The sequence below is a fragment of the Colias croceus genome, chromosome 19 (genome assembly GCF_905220415.1).
Source record: "Colias croceus chromosome 19, ilColCroc2.1".
Taxonomy (NCBI): domain Eukaryota; kingdom Metazoa; phylum Arthropoda; class Insecta; order Lepidoptera; family Pieridae; genus Colias; species Colias croceus.
Genome location: NC_059555.1, coordinates 5,894,716 through 5,908,112, shown reverse-complemented (window position 1 = coordinate 5,908,112; position 13,397 = coordinate 5,894,716). Strand labels below are relative to the sequence as shown.

Genomic DNA, 13,397 nt, shown 5'->3' with positions numbered 1-13,397 from the left:
GGAATAGAGTGAAGGAGCTTGTAATGTATCTAGTTTGAGTACTTGAATTCAAAGACTACATGTTCTATTTTAAAACTATTGCATCACAAGAAAGATTCATCTATACCGAGTAACATAATAACATTAAGTAGGTAAGTGTTAAACGTCACGTGTTAAAGTCATAGTCGTATATAAAGTGATATTATAAGCGACCACCATACCAGTAAATATTATGATAACATTACTTTATATCAAATATCTTAATATTACATTGAAATTCTCAATAAACCAGTATGTAAAGCTAAAAAATCGTGCACTGCGAGTGTTGAAAATTAGTACAAGAGGTAATTTGAAAATTCTACGGATTGTTTGTTTCAAAAGGATCGCATGTTAAGCCTTTACAAAGCTTAGTATTTCATGCAGAATTCCATTGTGCAAGTCGGAATTGTTTTGTACAGGAGATGAATTAAAACTCAAATTCCTTTAAACATATTATATCCTTTAAGCCTATAAATTAGGCCTATATGATATTATTTCTATAAATGAGGAATTTTGTTCCGGCTTGTTGTTCAAATGTTTTTTTTTTATTTACATTGAATACGATATTAATTCACCATTTTATCAATTTGTTTGTATAAATAAAACCGACAAAACTACAAATCAAAAATAACAGAACAAACTAACTTTTTACATTCGTATCCATCAGATAAATTCTGCGATATTAATCAAACGAATTAAAAATATTGCAGCGAATTGCTTACTAAAATAAATTGTTAGTTTTGAACGCAGTTGTAGATCAAAACAACAAATGGGCTACGTATAAATAAAGGTAACAATTTATACCTCGATCTGATATAATCGGACGAACATGTCAACCCTTATCTTGTTAAGATTTTAATTGCTTATCATTTGTGGTCTTTGTTACCTATTTATGGATTTGCGATTTCCTGAGATTTATAAATGTATAAAGTTTTACTTATTTACTATTCAATGTTTAATTCTGCATTTACTATTCAATCGATTCAAAACTGAGTTTACTTTTATCTTTCTTTGTTGGTACACAATCATGAAACAATCAGCAAATTAATCTTCATACTAAATATTAACCAAATCAGTTCTATACTTTATTCGAGAAAATTCATGTAGAGTTTTATTGTTTCAATCGATTATACATCTTCTGATATATATCATATAAATACATAAATATATTGATCGAAACGGCAGAAGATCGTATTTAAACAATCCATTTGACTACTTTTCCCAATTTTTGCACTTTTACAAAACAAATTAGCGTGATTATAATAACGCTTATTATAACTGAACTAAGCAATATAAAGAAGGCTATAAAATGTTAACTGTACGTTTAATCTGACCCAACAGAGTATCATAATTATCCCTCCAGACCAACATAAAATGGGCCTGTTCTCCGAGGCGGGCAATAAACTCTTTTTATGGCTTATACGATGTCACTTCTACTTTTCCATTAGCACTTGCAAAGTAAGTGGGGATAACGATGTCCTCAGCGTGATAATTAAGTGTTTGTAGAGATATTGAATTTTATGTTCCTCAGTGTAAGTCAAAATCCGATATGTAAGATTTGAGACTATGAGATTTGAGGTTAGAAAAAGTAGAGTATTAGAAAAGGGATTTATAGGAGGAACAGAAGTTGATGGAAAAGACTTTTGACGTAATGCATTACAAACTTGGATAAAAGGTTTTAGTTCAGATATTGTTTATAGGTATACAATGTAAAGCGAGGGTATGTCACTTATAAGATACGAAAAATGTTATTAATCTGCTCTATTTTAAATGAAAAACATTTCTCATATTACAGTCGTCCTGCGTGTCAATTTTTCTCATGTTAATCCGACAAATTTAAAAAGATAGTGAAGAATTTTCAAACTGTTGGTGAAATAATTTCCCAGCTTGCTAAAGTAGTAGCACAGACTAATAATAATATACTACGTATACAAGTAGTAGATAACGAAAAAACAAACAATATCATTCCTATTAGCGGCACACGTCATTATTTCCCTTCATCCCATTCCCCACTATATAAAATATCCTCACTATACTGACAGTCATGAAAAATGCCAGCGTCGTTAAAATAATATTAGCGAAACGCGTAAAGGGCGTAATGTGCCGAAATGTCCTCAAGATAAGGCCGTCGATATCAGAGCCAGGTCGAATAGATTGATGACCAGATAGTATCTGGATCAATCTAGACGAAAATGACTTCGGGATCGTCATCTTATAATTGCTATTGGACCTTGACACTTATATTATTGCATATACTTAAGTGATTATGAGGTTTTTGAAGTGAAACTTCTTTAGGCGCGTTGAGAGTAAAATTTCATGGTCGCGTCATGGCAATACAGTCACGTCATGAAGTTAAGCGACGATATTGGTATCTTGGAATCTTACCAAAGAAGTTTCACTTCTGACACGAGTTCTCAGCACACAAGCTCTTTTTTCAAATGATTATTAATAGATTTGTTGTTATGCAAAATATAACATACTAAATAATATACAATGTGTTGTTTACAGTTTAATACATTGAGTATTAGTTTAAATTTTTAATGCACTCATAATTATTCTATTTTGACCTAGATGTACACAGGTTTATAATTATATGGCCTCTATGGTATAGTAAATTCAGTTAGTAACTGAAGCTTTTAACATTATAATACTTAGCATTATAGTTTCATGTACAAAATCAATAAACATTTGATTGTAATTACATATGTTCTGAAAGACGAAAGTACCTTTTCCAATATAGTGTGCACCTAATTTCCAAGAAGCGATTTTTCCACAATAAAGCAAGGAAAGGACCAATACGTGTCTGAATCATTTACATTTACAATAGCAGCTACATTTGTGAAGCCAGCGGTGCGGAGGGATGCAGAATGGCTTTAGGAAATAGGGTAAGGCTGTTCTTATTTGTCAACGTATACCACGATACATAGACTGTTTACTGAGAGACGTTGGAGCGTGTTAAATCTGTAATCTGTATCTTGTATTATATATTTTTAGAGTCGTAATTGGTTTACGCGACCATATACTTGTGATGCAATAGATATACACAAATTCGCCTTCACAAAGGGCTTATTCTTGTACAAAAGACTTGCCAATTAGAGATTGTAGTACGCAAACGAACCTTGAAGATTGAATACTGCTTTTATTATAAACTAAATTTCGTAAGGATCGATTGATGTTTGTAGGCATATTATGTCATCATATTGACACTGAATAAGAGTACTATTTGGGCCTGTTTGTAGTATTTTGACGTGACAACGTCTTATAATTTGATAGAGCCGGCTGCACGCACGAAAAAACATGACTCATGCGGCGTTACCTCGCTCTGAGGCGTTCCGTAAGGCCTTGAAGTGCAAGCGAGAGCGCGGAACGAGCGCACGTTCAACTATCGTCAGTAAACCGACTTTACGGTCAACCAATTTTTTTTTTAAATCAAGTAATACGCAAAAAAACACCAACAAGGTAGCTCTTGTATTATAGTTATAGCTGTCTCGGCAGACGTTGTGCCCTTCCAAAACTAAAAAGCTTAACAAAACATTGAGTTTTAAAAAACAAAAACACTACGGTCTCATGCCGGTATGAAGCTGTTTACACCGGGGAAGTGTCATTAATGTACTTACCGGTAGGACTTTAATAGCGTTGCCTCACTAGGAGACAAAGGTGAATCTTGCTTTTATATACTTGAAATGAAATTTAAAAAGTTTTAAACCTTTTTATTATTTTTTCTATTTTTTTCTTCGATATCGGGATTCAAATACCTATTTCTACCCAAATCACAATACCTTGTACTGTACGTGATAAGACGTTCATTTAAATTATAAAAAAAAACTAATAGATAATATTAAATGAATCAGAAAACTTAGGAAAACAAAAATACGATGACGAATTGTCTCAGCTTATTTCTTATTATAGAACAACATCACTTCCTCAAATATGTATCTATTTTTAGAATTAGTTACGCCTTCGTAGGTTCGATTCGCCGAAGGGTTTTTCCCTATGAAAGACATTTCAAAAACAGAGACAATTTAAGAATTGTTTGAACTTCTTGAAACTTTGTTAGGTACTATTTAGAATCGAAAGTATTTTTTTAATAGACGTACTTAATACTTATATTTTAAGAAATGTATTTTATCTAAATATAGACCTCTAGAACCTTCGCAGAGACCAATTCCTTAAAAATATTTGCACAGTCCGCTGTAACATGATTCCCGAAATATGCTTTCAACATATCAAAAATATTTGCCCTAGAACTGTATCGTATTTTCAATTATGCTGAAACGTTCCTTTCATGGACGACTCGATCCGTCTTCAGCGTAAACATTGGCTAAGGTCCAGGAGGAAACTAAATAAAACGGCCTCTTTCGGCTTGATACAATTACTTACTATAATCGTTTATGTTTATTTTGGGAGGAACTTTTTGTAATAGGAGCTTGAGTAAGCTTCGTGGATTGATTTTGTTTATCAGCATTTTTGGTCAAATTATTATTATAATAAAAGAGCGTGTATGCCGAGCACACGTGTGAGAAGTGAAACTTCTTTGGCAAGATTCAATGATACCAAAATAGTCGCCTTACTCCATGACGTGTCGGTATTTTACTCTCAAGTCGCCTTCGCTTTTAAAAAAATAATTTAGTCTTAAATATTATAATACCTACTCATATTTAGAGGAAAGCAATATTTGTAAACATTTTTATTCTTAAACTAGCGGTCCGCCCCGGCTTCGTCCGTGGTACATTTTTACGTTTTCTCTCCATAAGAACCATCCTCGTACTCCAAGAAATGTAATAAAAAAAGAATTAACGAAATCGGTTCAGTTGTTCTCGATGCGATTCATTTTTATATTATAGATAAATAATTTAACACAGCCATTGCTTTGAAATTTGTCTATTTATTGAACAAATAATTAATATTTTTTATTATACAAATATAAATGCATATAAGCATGTTTATTTCCATAAAAGCGTTAATTAGTATAAAGTTACTTTGTTCATTTTATGTTTGTAAATCCTGAACATAAATATTTAAGATCCATTTTCCTCGTTTAAAAGTAGCTAATGTTTACAAATAAACATAATCTCTTTTCGATTAGAGCACGCTTCTACACGAATTGGGCCAGCTCACACCAGTGTTCCATCACACTCCCACACAAATCGGGTTGAAATAATAGCATGCGAATACAATTGTTTCGTTCGTGAGTAGTAGAGCCAGAAGTTTGTATCCTTTTTCTTCCCAGTCCTTTCCTTTATTCCCATCGTCAATTAATTCTTTTTCTCATTCTTTTAAGTAGAAAGAGACAGACGACCTTTTGCCTCCGCAAATGTTCATGGGCGGTAGTAGCGCTTACCATGTACAATATACCCTCATCCACCTATGCTGACTATGACATTAAAAAAATCCTAATAGTTCCATTTTAAATAAAAATTAATCATGACGTATTAGTTTATAGTAATTATTTTGTTATCAAAACATTTCAACAGTAATCGGAATAATTAATAAAGTATTGGGCGTTCGTAACTATTTTTATTTTGATTGATTAAACAAAAATTTGAACTTTATAAGTGATATCTAGGAATGTACAAATTTTTCAAACCTGTTAATCATGTTCTTGTATTTTTTAGTTACACATTATTTTTTCTTACAATAACTATAAAATGGATTTAGCTAAATATTGATTTGTGCATAATCAATCAGATCTATCATAACATAATGGTTTTTTTCCAATTACGCAAATTCCGACAGATTGAAGAAACATTTTCTTGTTTACATATTTTATTCTAAGCGCCAAACAGCCGGTAAATAAGTAAATATACCCCTCATTATGTTACACAAGAAAAATGTTTGTTACTAACGCCCAAATTAAATAAATGGTCAACTGCATCGCACGTACATTTTGATAAAGGCGTGTAATAAGTAAAACAGGATGTAAGCAAGCTCCAGTTTGATGGGTGTAATCCTTTATCAGTCTTCGCAAGCGTAGTCTGTGTATATTTGCAACAATGCCAACATTTTCCCTATGTATTAGGTATACTTACATAGTATTTCCTAGTATTTTATAGGCAAGTTTGTGAAGGAAGGATAGTGAATGTTATTTTTAAACAATGATAGCTAATCGGATATGCGTTATGCATAATTCATTAACGATTCAACTAAAAATTTCATGAACTGTTTTTCATGTGTAGATTAGTGATATAATAGATTAAGATATAGACAGAAGAATCGATTTCTTTAAATCGATTGAAACCATTTTGATATTACAAATGTTTTATGTAATTATTCTTGTAAAATTACTATGAAATTATTCTTAAATACCTTGATTTAATGACATTATACCAAATATTGCTAAATTTTTGATTTTTATTTCATTTTTCTATTATTTTTAAATGGTTCAATTGAAAGAGATTCATATTGATAAACGTGTTTGGTTTCTCAAAATTCTTATATAACTTGAGCTTCAGACTATTTCGGTTCAAAAGTCGACGACGTTCAAACTTTGTTCCATTTGAATAACAAGGAAAACCTTTTTTCTTCAATGTCTTTTTAGCTTTTTCCTGCTTTCCGTTGAAAAGGCCGATTTTCTTTTCGTTTTATGTGAAATATCTTTTATTGTTTTAATTGAAATTATTTAGGGAATGCGATCTTTGATGTCGTTAAAGGATGTTTTCATTTAAATATATTTTTGTTATTTCTACGGATTTTCGAATGAAAAATATTGTTATCTTCAGAGATTTTTTGTTAATATTAAAAATTCTGTCTGTATAATAACGCTTGTATGTCAATATTCTTGCTCTTCCAATAGGTATTACGTCGAAAATAAAAGCAGGGATCGTATTTCACCGTGTTATTACGGTAGGAAGAATCGATACGGAATTTATCAGAATTACGTTGCTGTTTTTGCGTTCCATAAAGCGTACAATTCGTAATAACCGTATTGAATAAAAAGTGGAAATTGGAATTAAAATTATACTTTCAGAACGTTTTAAGAATATCCACAAAGCGATACGGTATAGCTCTGTGAACATTATTTTATCACCGTTTTATAAAGATTTGTTATTATGCTTGAATAAATTGAAACAAATATATAAGAACATTCTCTATGTTATGATAACATTAATTATAGTGTTATAATGTTGAGTTCAATTTTCATGCGAGGCACACAAGAGCATTTTACATTTTAATTTCATTTTTAATAGTCTATGGTAATTGTAGTGTTAACTATTAAAATCAGTTTCTATTTAATTCATTCTTCTCTTTTGATTTTGTGCGATAAGTTTAATATAATATGTACACGGATGTTTCAAAATGTTATAAGATCAAATGTACTTAGTTGTATTCATAAGGAGGAACGCTGGCTCTTAAGATACAGAGTTTCTCGACTAGTTTAATTAAGAGTCAGCGTACATATTTTTGTAAAGTTAATGTTTTTGGGAAAATAAAGATTTTGTTTATTTATTTATTATTTATTTTATTTAAGATCATCTGAATTATATTCAGAGTTTCGTGATACGCATTAAAGTCTGTAGATAACCTTTTATGTTATACAATATTTTTAAAAGAAATATTTATCCTAGATATTATGCGTCACATAGTAATAGAAGAAAATGTAGAGCCTACTATCGAATATTTTTATGACTCAAGGCCACAAACAATGAATGATAATATTCTGAAACATACGCAATAAAAAGGGATAATAATACCCCGTCGTATCCCTACGTTGTCGTCGTGGTGGGGCTTGCGCGCTTCAATGAACGTTAAAGCTAAGCCGGTAGAGTTACTCATGCCGGACAGGTTTAGGGTGAGAGGCCAGACTAAGATGGATACAACCAATGCTCCTGGTCCAGTCACAGGCCAAGAACATTTTTCTTTCATAATATCTTCCTTTTCTTCCCCAGTATAGCTCAATATTTAAAACTGTTTAAATATAATATAATGTAATATAATATTATGTCGTTCTCTAGCCTATCTTAATATCTATAATCTGATATCGCATCTATTTATTATCATTCTTTGTTCATCATTATTCTTTCGTCATTTATATTTTATACCATATAATATATATATTATATAAGTTATATTGTGTAAATGTTAAAAAAAAAACTATCTGTAATATGCGATGCGCCTAAGAAGTAGAATATTACCCCAGGCGGGTACCAAAGTTAAAAACGATGGAGAATCCCGCCCCGGGCCTACGAGCCCGGGCTGCCCCTCGTACTCTGGGGGGGGCAACGTATCGCTAATTGCCCAGTCTCATACTGTTGCAACACAGTCAATACATGATGAATCATCATCATGTTATTCACCACCGTCATCAGTGATATCATCTGTCAACTCATCACCACAATCCATTTCATCAACCCAACAATTTAGATCACCCCATTTATCATCTACGTCATCATCACAATCCATCGGGGATGTTGCGCAGGAGGCTATTTCAGCTAAAGTTACTGCGCCCGCCCTAGATGGACGGCGCACACGTAAAACGTGGTCTAGGGAAATGAATATTTTCATCATGCGCCATTATTTCATCCTCACAGACCTTGAAATAAACACAAAATCATACCTCACACCATTACATGCACGTTTTATATTAGAATTTCCTGACATGGCTGAGGTAGGAAAACAAAGAATAGGGGACCAACGCCGTGCCATTGTCCAGCGTGGTTTCCTTAAAAACCAAGAAATCCATAATATTAAAGAGGAAGTTAGAGCTTTATTGCAAAATACAACAGCATCAGAACAGAATAATATTACAGACTACACCCAATCACGTAGAATCAGATGGACGGATAAACTAAATGAAGAAATTATGAGAAGTTATTACCGTTTAACAAAACTCGAAACCGATCTAACTACATATAGGCCACTACTGCATCAAGATGTAATCTCTAAGTGCCCTTCAATCGCACACCTTTCAGTGCAAAGAATAGCAGACCAACGCAGATCCATCGTCCATAACAAGCTTTTATCTACTGATAAATTAAACACAATAAGAGAAGAAATCAAAAATGAACTGAGCACTACGATATTACAACTTTCAGACGAAAATACTACAATCGATGCAACGCAAGCAAGTTATAACTATCAGACCCCTCAAGTGACACAAACATTCACTAGTGAACAAATCCCTGCTACTACACAAACTACCCAAGATTCACTAAAGCTTCCTTCAGAATTAACTAAACAATTAGAAGAACTATTTACAGATATTTATACTAGATTTAAAGACTCAGATCCTACAAAGCGGCCATATATTCCTAAACTAAAACCTTCAAAGAAATTATCATCTACTGTAAACTACATCAACAATGAAATACTTCCAAAACTACTGAAATCTGACGTAGACTTTAACACAATACAGACATTAATATACAGTGCTGCCTTCACCTCGGCTAAGTTTATTGGTGCTAGAATTATAGAAGATGAAGTAACATGTAGTAAACAACAGAGAATCCCATGGTGGCAAAGAAGACTAGAAGGCAGAATTAAAGATCTGAGAGCAAACATAGGTAGACTTAACGAATATGTTAAAGGCGTTCGGTCTCCAAACTTAGACAAACATATAACTAGGATTAAACAAACATACAAAATACATTCCCAACATGAATCCGAAAACACCGATATTACACACTTTCTAGACACCCTGAAACAAAAACTTATTACCCTAGCAAATCGATTAAGAAGATATAAGGAGACAACAATTAGAAAAACTCAAAATAAACAATTCTGTAATAATGAAAAACTATTTTATAGAAAACTTTCACAACCCAATAATTCCCACGACAGTAACTGTATTCCGCCAACATCTGAATCACTACAAACATATTGGTCAAATATTTGGTCTCAACCTATTGAACACCGACATAACCAGTGGATTGACGAAGATAAAGAAATATTGAATCATGTCCCAGATATGGAATTTGAACAAATTCAGATAGATCTTTTAAAAAGTGTCATAGAGCGTTCCCACAACTGGAAAGCCACAGGTACAGATAATATACACAATTTCTGGTACAAAAAACTTACACGTACGCATGAACTGTTACTTAAACATATCAACACATTCATTCAATCACCCAATTTACTGCCATATTACATCACACAAGGTTTAACATATATGCTACCAAAAGATCTATCAGATTCTGAAAACCCCTCCAAATATCGCCCCATCACTTGCTTACAGAATATATATAAAATAATTACTGCATGCTTAAGTGAGTCTATCTATAAACACATACATGAGCACAACATTATGGCAGAAGAACAGAAAGGATGTCGCAAAAACAGCCAGGGCTGTAAAGAGCAATTAACCATCGATTCAGTAGCATCAATACAAGCACTCAGACAAAAACGTAGCATCTATACCATGTACATCGACTATAAAAAAGCTTTCGATTCCGTACCACACTCATGGCTGATATACATTTTGAAACATTACAAAATCAATCACACTATTATTCACTTTTTAGAAAATATTATGCGTAATTGGAACACTAAACTAAAAGTACACAATTCTCAAAAAACTACCGAAACTGATGTCATCTCAATTAAAAGAGGTATTTTCCAGGGAGACTCATTGAGTCCCTTATGGTTCTGCCTAGCTCTTAACCCACTCTCACATATGCTAAATAGACAACGTATAGGATTCGAAATTAAACACAACACCCAACATACAACTCTTTCTCACCTCATGTATATGGATGATATAAAACTCTTTGCAGGCACATCTGATGATATCCATACACTTGCCACCATCACACAGAACTTCTCAAATGATATTTGCATGGAATTTGGTATAAACAAATGCAAAATTCAATCTATCAACAAAGGTGTCGTAGAACAGGCTCCTTATGAACTACCAAGTCACGAAATAATAGATACAGTAGACCCTGTGGAAGGATATAAATATTTAGGTTATACTCAGTCACAAGAAATCCACCATAAAGAAATCAAAAAGCTACTTCAACAAAGTTTTAAGAACAGACTTCATAAGATACTTCATACCCAACTCAACGCAAGGAATACAATTAAGGCTATTAACACGTTTGCCATACCCATATTAACGTACTCTTTTGGAATCATTCGATGGAACCAAACCGAACTTGCAACACTTCAAAGAATTATCAACACCACAATGACTAAGCACAGGAAGCACCACCCTAGATCATGTATACAAAGATTAACCTTACCTAAATGTGAAGGAGGAAGAGGTCTCATCGACATCAAGAATCTTTATAATAAACAGCTCATACTACTCCGAACTTTCTTTCACAAGCGCTCTAATCAATCACCTTTACACAACGCCATTTGCCAAGCCGACTCATTCACACCACTCACACTTGCAGACCATACTAAACAAATTAATATAACCTCCAAACAGCAGAAAATAGACGTTTGGACGACAAAATCCCTTCACGGCCGGCATCGTCTTGATCTAACCAACCCCGTCGTTGATAAAATTGCATCAAACGCATGGTTGAAACGAGGTGAACTGTTTCCCGAAACAGAAGGATTTATGCTGGCTATCCAAGACCAGGTAATTGACACAAAAAATTATAGAAAATACATCATACGTGATAGTACTAGTAGCGATCACTGCCGACACTGTCATAAACAACCTGAAACAATCCAGCACATAACAGGTGCATGCTCATCCATCACACAAACTGACTATAAACACAGACACGACCAGGTAGCAGCTATAGTACACCAGACACTTGCATACAAACACAAACTCATTACAGAAAAAACACCATATTATAAATACACCCCACAAATCATTTTAGACTCACCGGACTTCAAGATGTATTGGGACAGAACAATACTGACCGATAAAACTGTACACCATAATCGACCAGACATAACACTTCACGATAAGAAAAATAAAACTATATATTTAATAGACATAGCAATCCCGAACACACATAATCTTAGTTCCACCCACACAAATAAACTATCAAAATATACAGATTTATCAATAGAACTCAAAACCCAGTGGCAGGTACACACCGTTAAAACTATCCCTATTATTATTTCTAGTACAGGCGTCATCCCCAAAACTCTACACACCAGTCTGAAAACTCTTAACTTACACCCTCTCACATACGCTCTGCTACAGAAAGCAGTCATACTAAATACCTGCAGGATTGTAAGGAAATTCCTATCTATAGACTGAATATTATATAACATATATATACGTATGTACTTTTATATACCCCCTAAAGTTGCTTTGGCCAAAAGCCCGCTACTTTAGCGTATTTCCCCAGAAATGGGCGAGGTTTTACCACCAAAAATAAATAATAATAATAATAATAAGGGCGTAGGGATGTGACGACCCCATCGCCCACGGTTGGGATATCTATTGTTTACGTGATAATAGATATTCCACCCGTGCAATCAGTCAACCCGCAGGACACCTTGTGGCGGGGTGTCGGGGAGTAGCGACCCTGCGGGAACCGAGTGCTCCCGGGGGAGGCCCCTGTCTTCATCTCCGGCTTGCCTTCACCGGCCGGTCGGAGTGAAGCCTGACGAGGACAGGACCCCCACCTCTGGCTTGCCTTAACCGGCCGGCCAGAGTGGAGTCGCGAGAGCTTTTAGCTCGAAGGGTGGATGCGAAGCGTAAGTGGCGAGTAGGCACGTGATGCTGGACCCTCAGGGAGCGCGTGATCGGAGTTTAAAGTCCAGGGACGCCTCTCCACCCTTAGCTGCTCATAATATGTTGCCCCCTTGTCGCACTATTGCAGCGACTTGTTTCGGGGGCCCATACAGTGAGAGGGCGAGTCACCACCTGCCACCATATTTTTACTTTCTTTTAGTAGAAAGGCAGGTGCCATAGTTTCCCATAGTCCCCAGTACCAGTCCATTTAGCATCCCAATCCATAGCCCAATTATTAAATTTCCATACCCTGCAATAGTCCTACATCGGCCGCGGACTGCCTAGGGCTGTATCTCTATAGTGCAGTCATGGGCAGGCTGCGGCTGGTGTCCCACAACACATTAAAAGTCTCGAAAGGGCCTCTGCGTGTTGGATCCGTGTCCCCACGTAAGCCTTCCAAAGATCCGGGTACCGTCCTTCTGGTGGTACCCGAGTATTATGGAGAAGAGAAACATAATAATAATAATAATAAAGCTTTTATTCATTCCTTTACTTATATCTAGTTACAAATTTTATTTGTTGTTAGTGTGGTTAGTATAAACATTCTCATTTCTCTATAACAATTCTATTTTTAAATATTAAATTAAGTGTTAGTAAATTAGAAAGATAGTATGTAATCAGATATAATAAGGACCGCTTTTTGCGGTAAAAGCCTCCTCCAATTTCTTCCACTCATCCCTGTTCTTAGCTAATCTAGTCCAAAGGGCACCTGCGTGATTTTTGATATCATCAC

The 13,397-nt window shown here is 34.4% G+C and overlaps 2 protein-coding genes across 2 annotated transcripts in view; both read left to right on the top strand.

The window, feature by feature from the left end:
- The window catches only part of LOC123700218 (TWiK family of potassium channels protein 9-like), a 108,328-nt gene that overhangs the window by 50,216 nt on the left and 44,715 nt on the right, over positions 1–13,397 (top strand). The gene's annotated exons all lie outside the window — the stretch shown is intronic.
- On the top strand, positions 8,126–12,184 carry LOC123700429. Its single transcript, XM_045647640.1, has 2 exons — positions 8,126–9,549; positions 9,763–12,184. The coding sequence occupies exons 1-2, from the start codon at positions 8,126–8,128 to the stop codon at positions 12,182–12,184; spliced, it is 3,846 nt and encodes a 1,281-aa protein (XP_045503596.1).

Coding starts and splice junctions, on each gene's coding strand:
- LOC123700429 (XM_045647640.1), top strand. CDS start 8,126: ATGCGCCTAAGAAGTAGAATATTACCCCAGGCGGGTACCAAAGTTAAA. Junction 9,550..9,762: donor GAATATGTTAAAGGCGTTCG/GTCTCCAAACTT, acceptor ACTATTTTATAG/AAAACTTTCACAACCCAATA.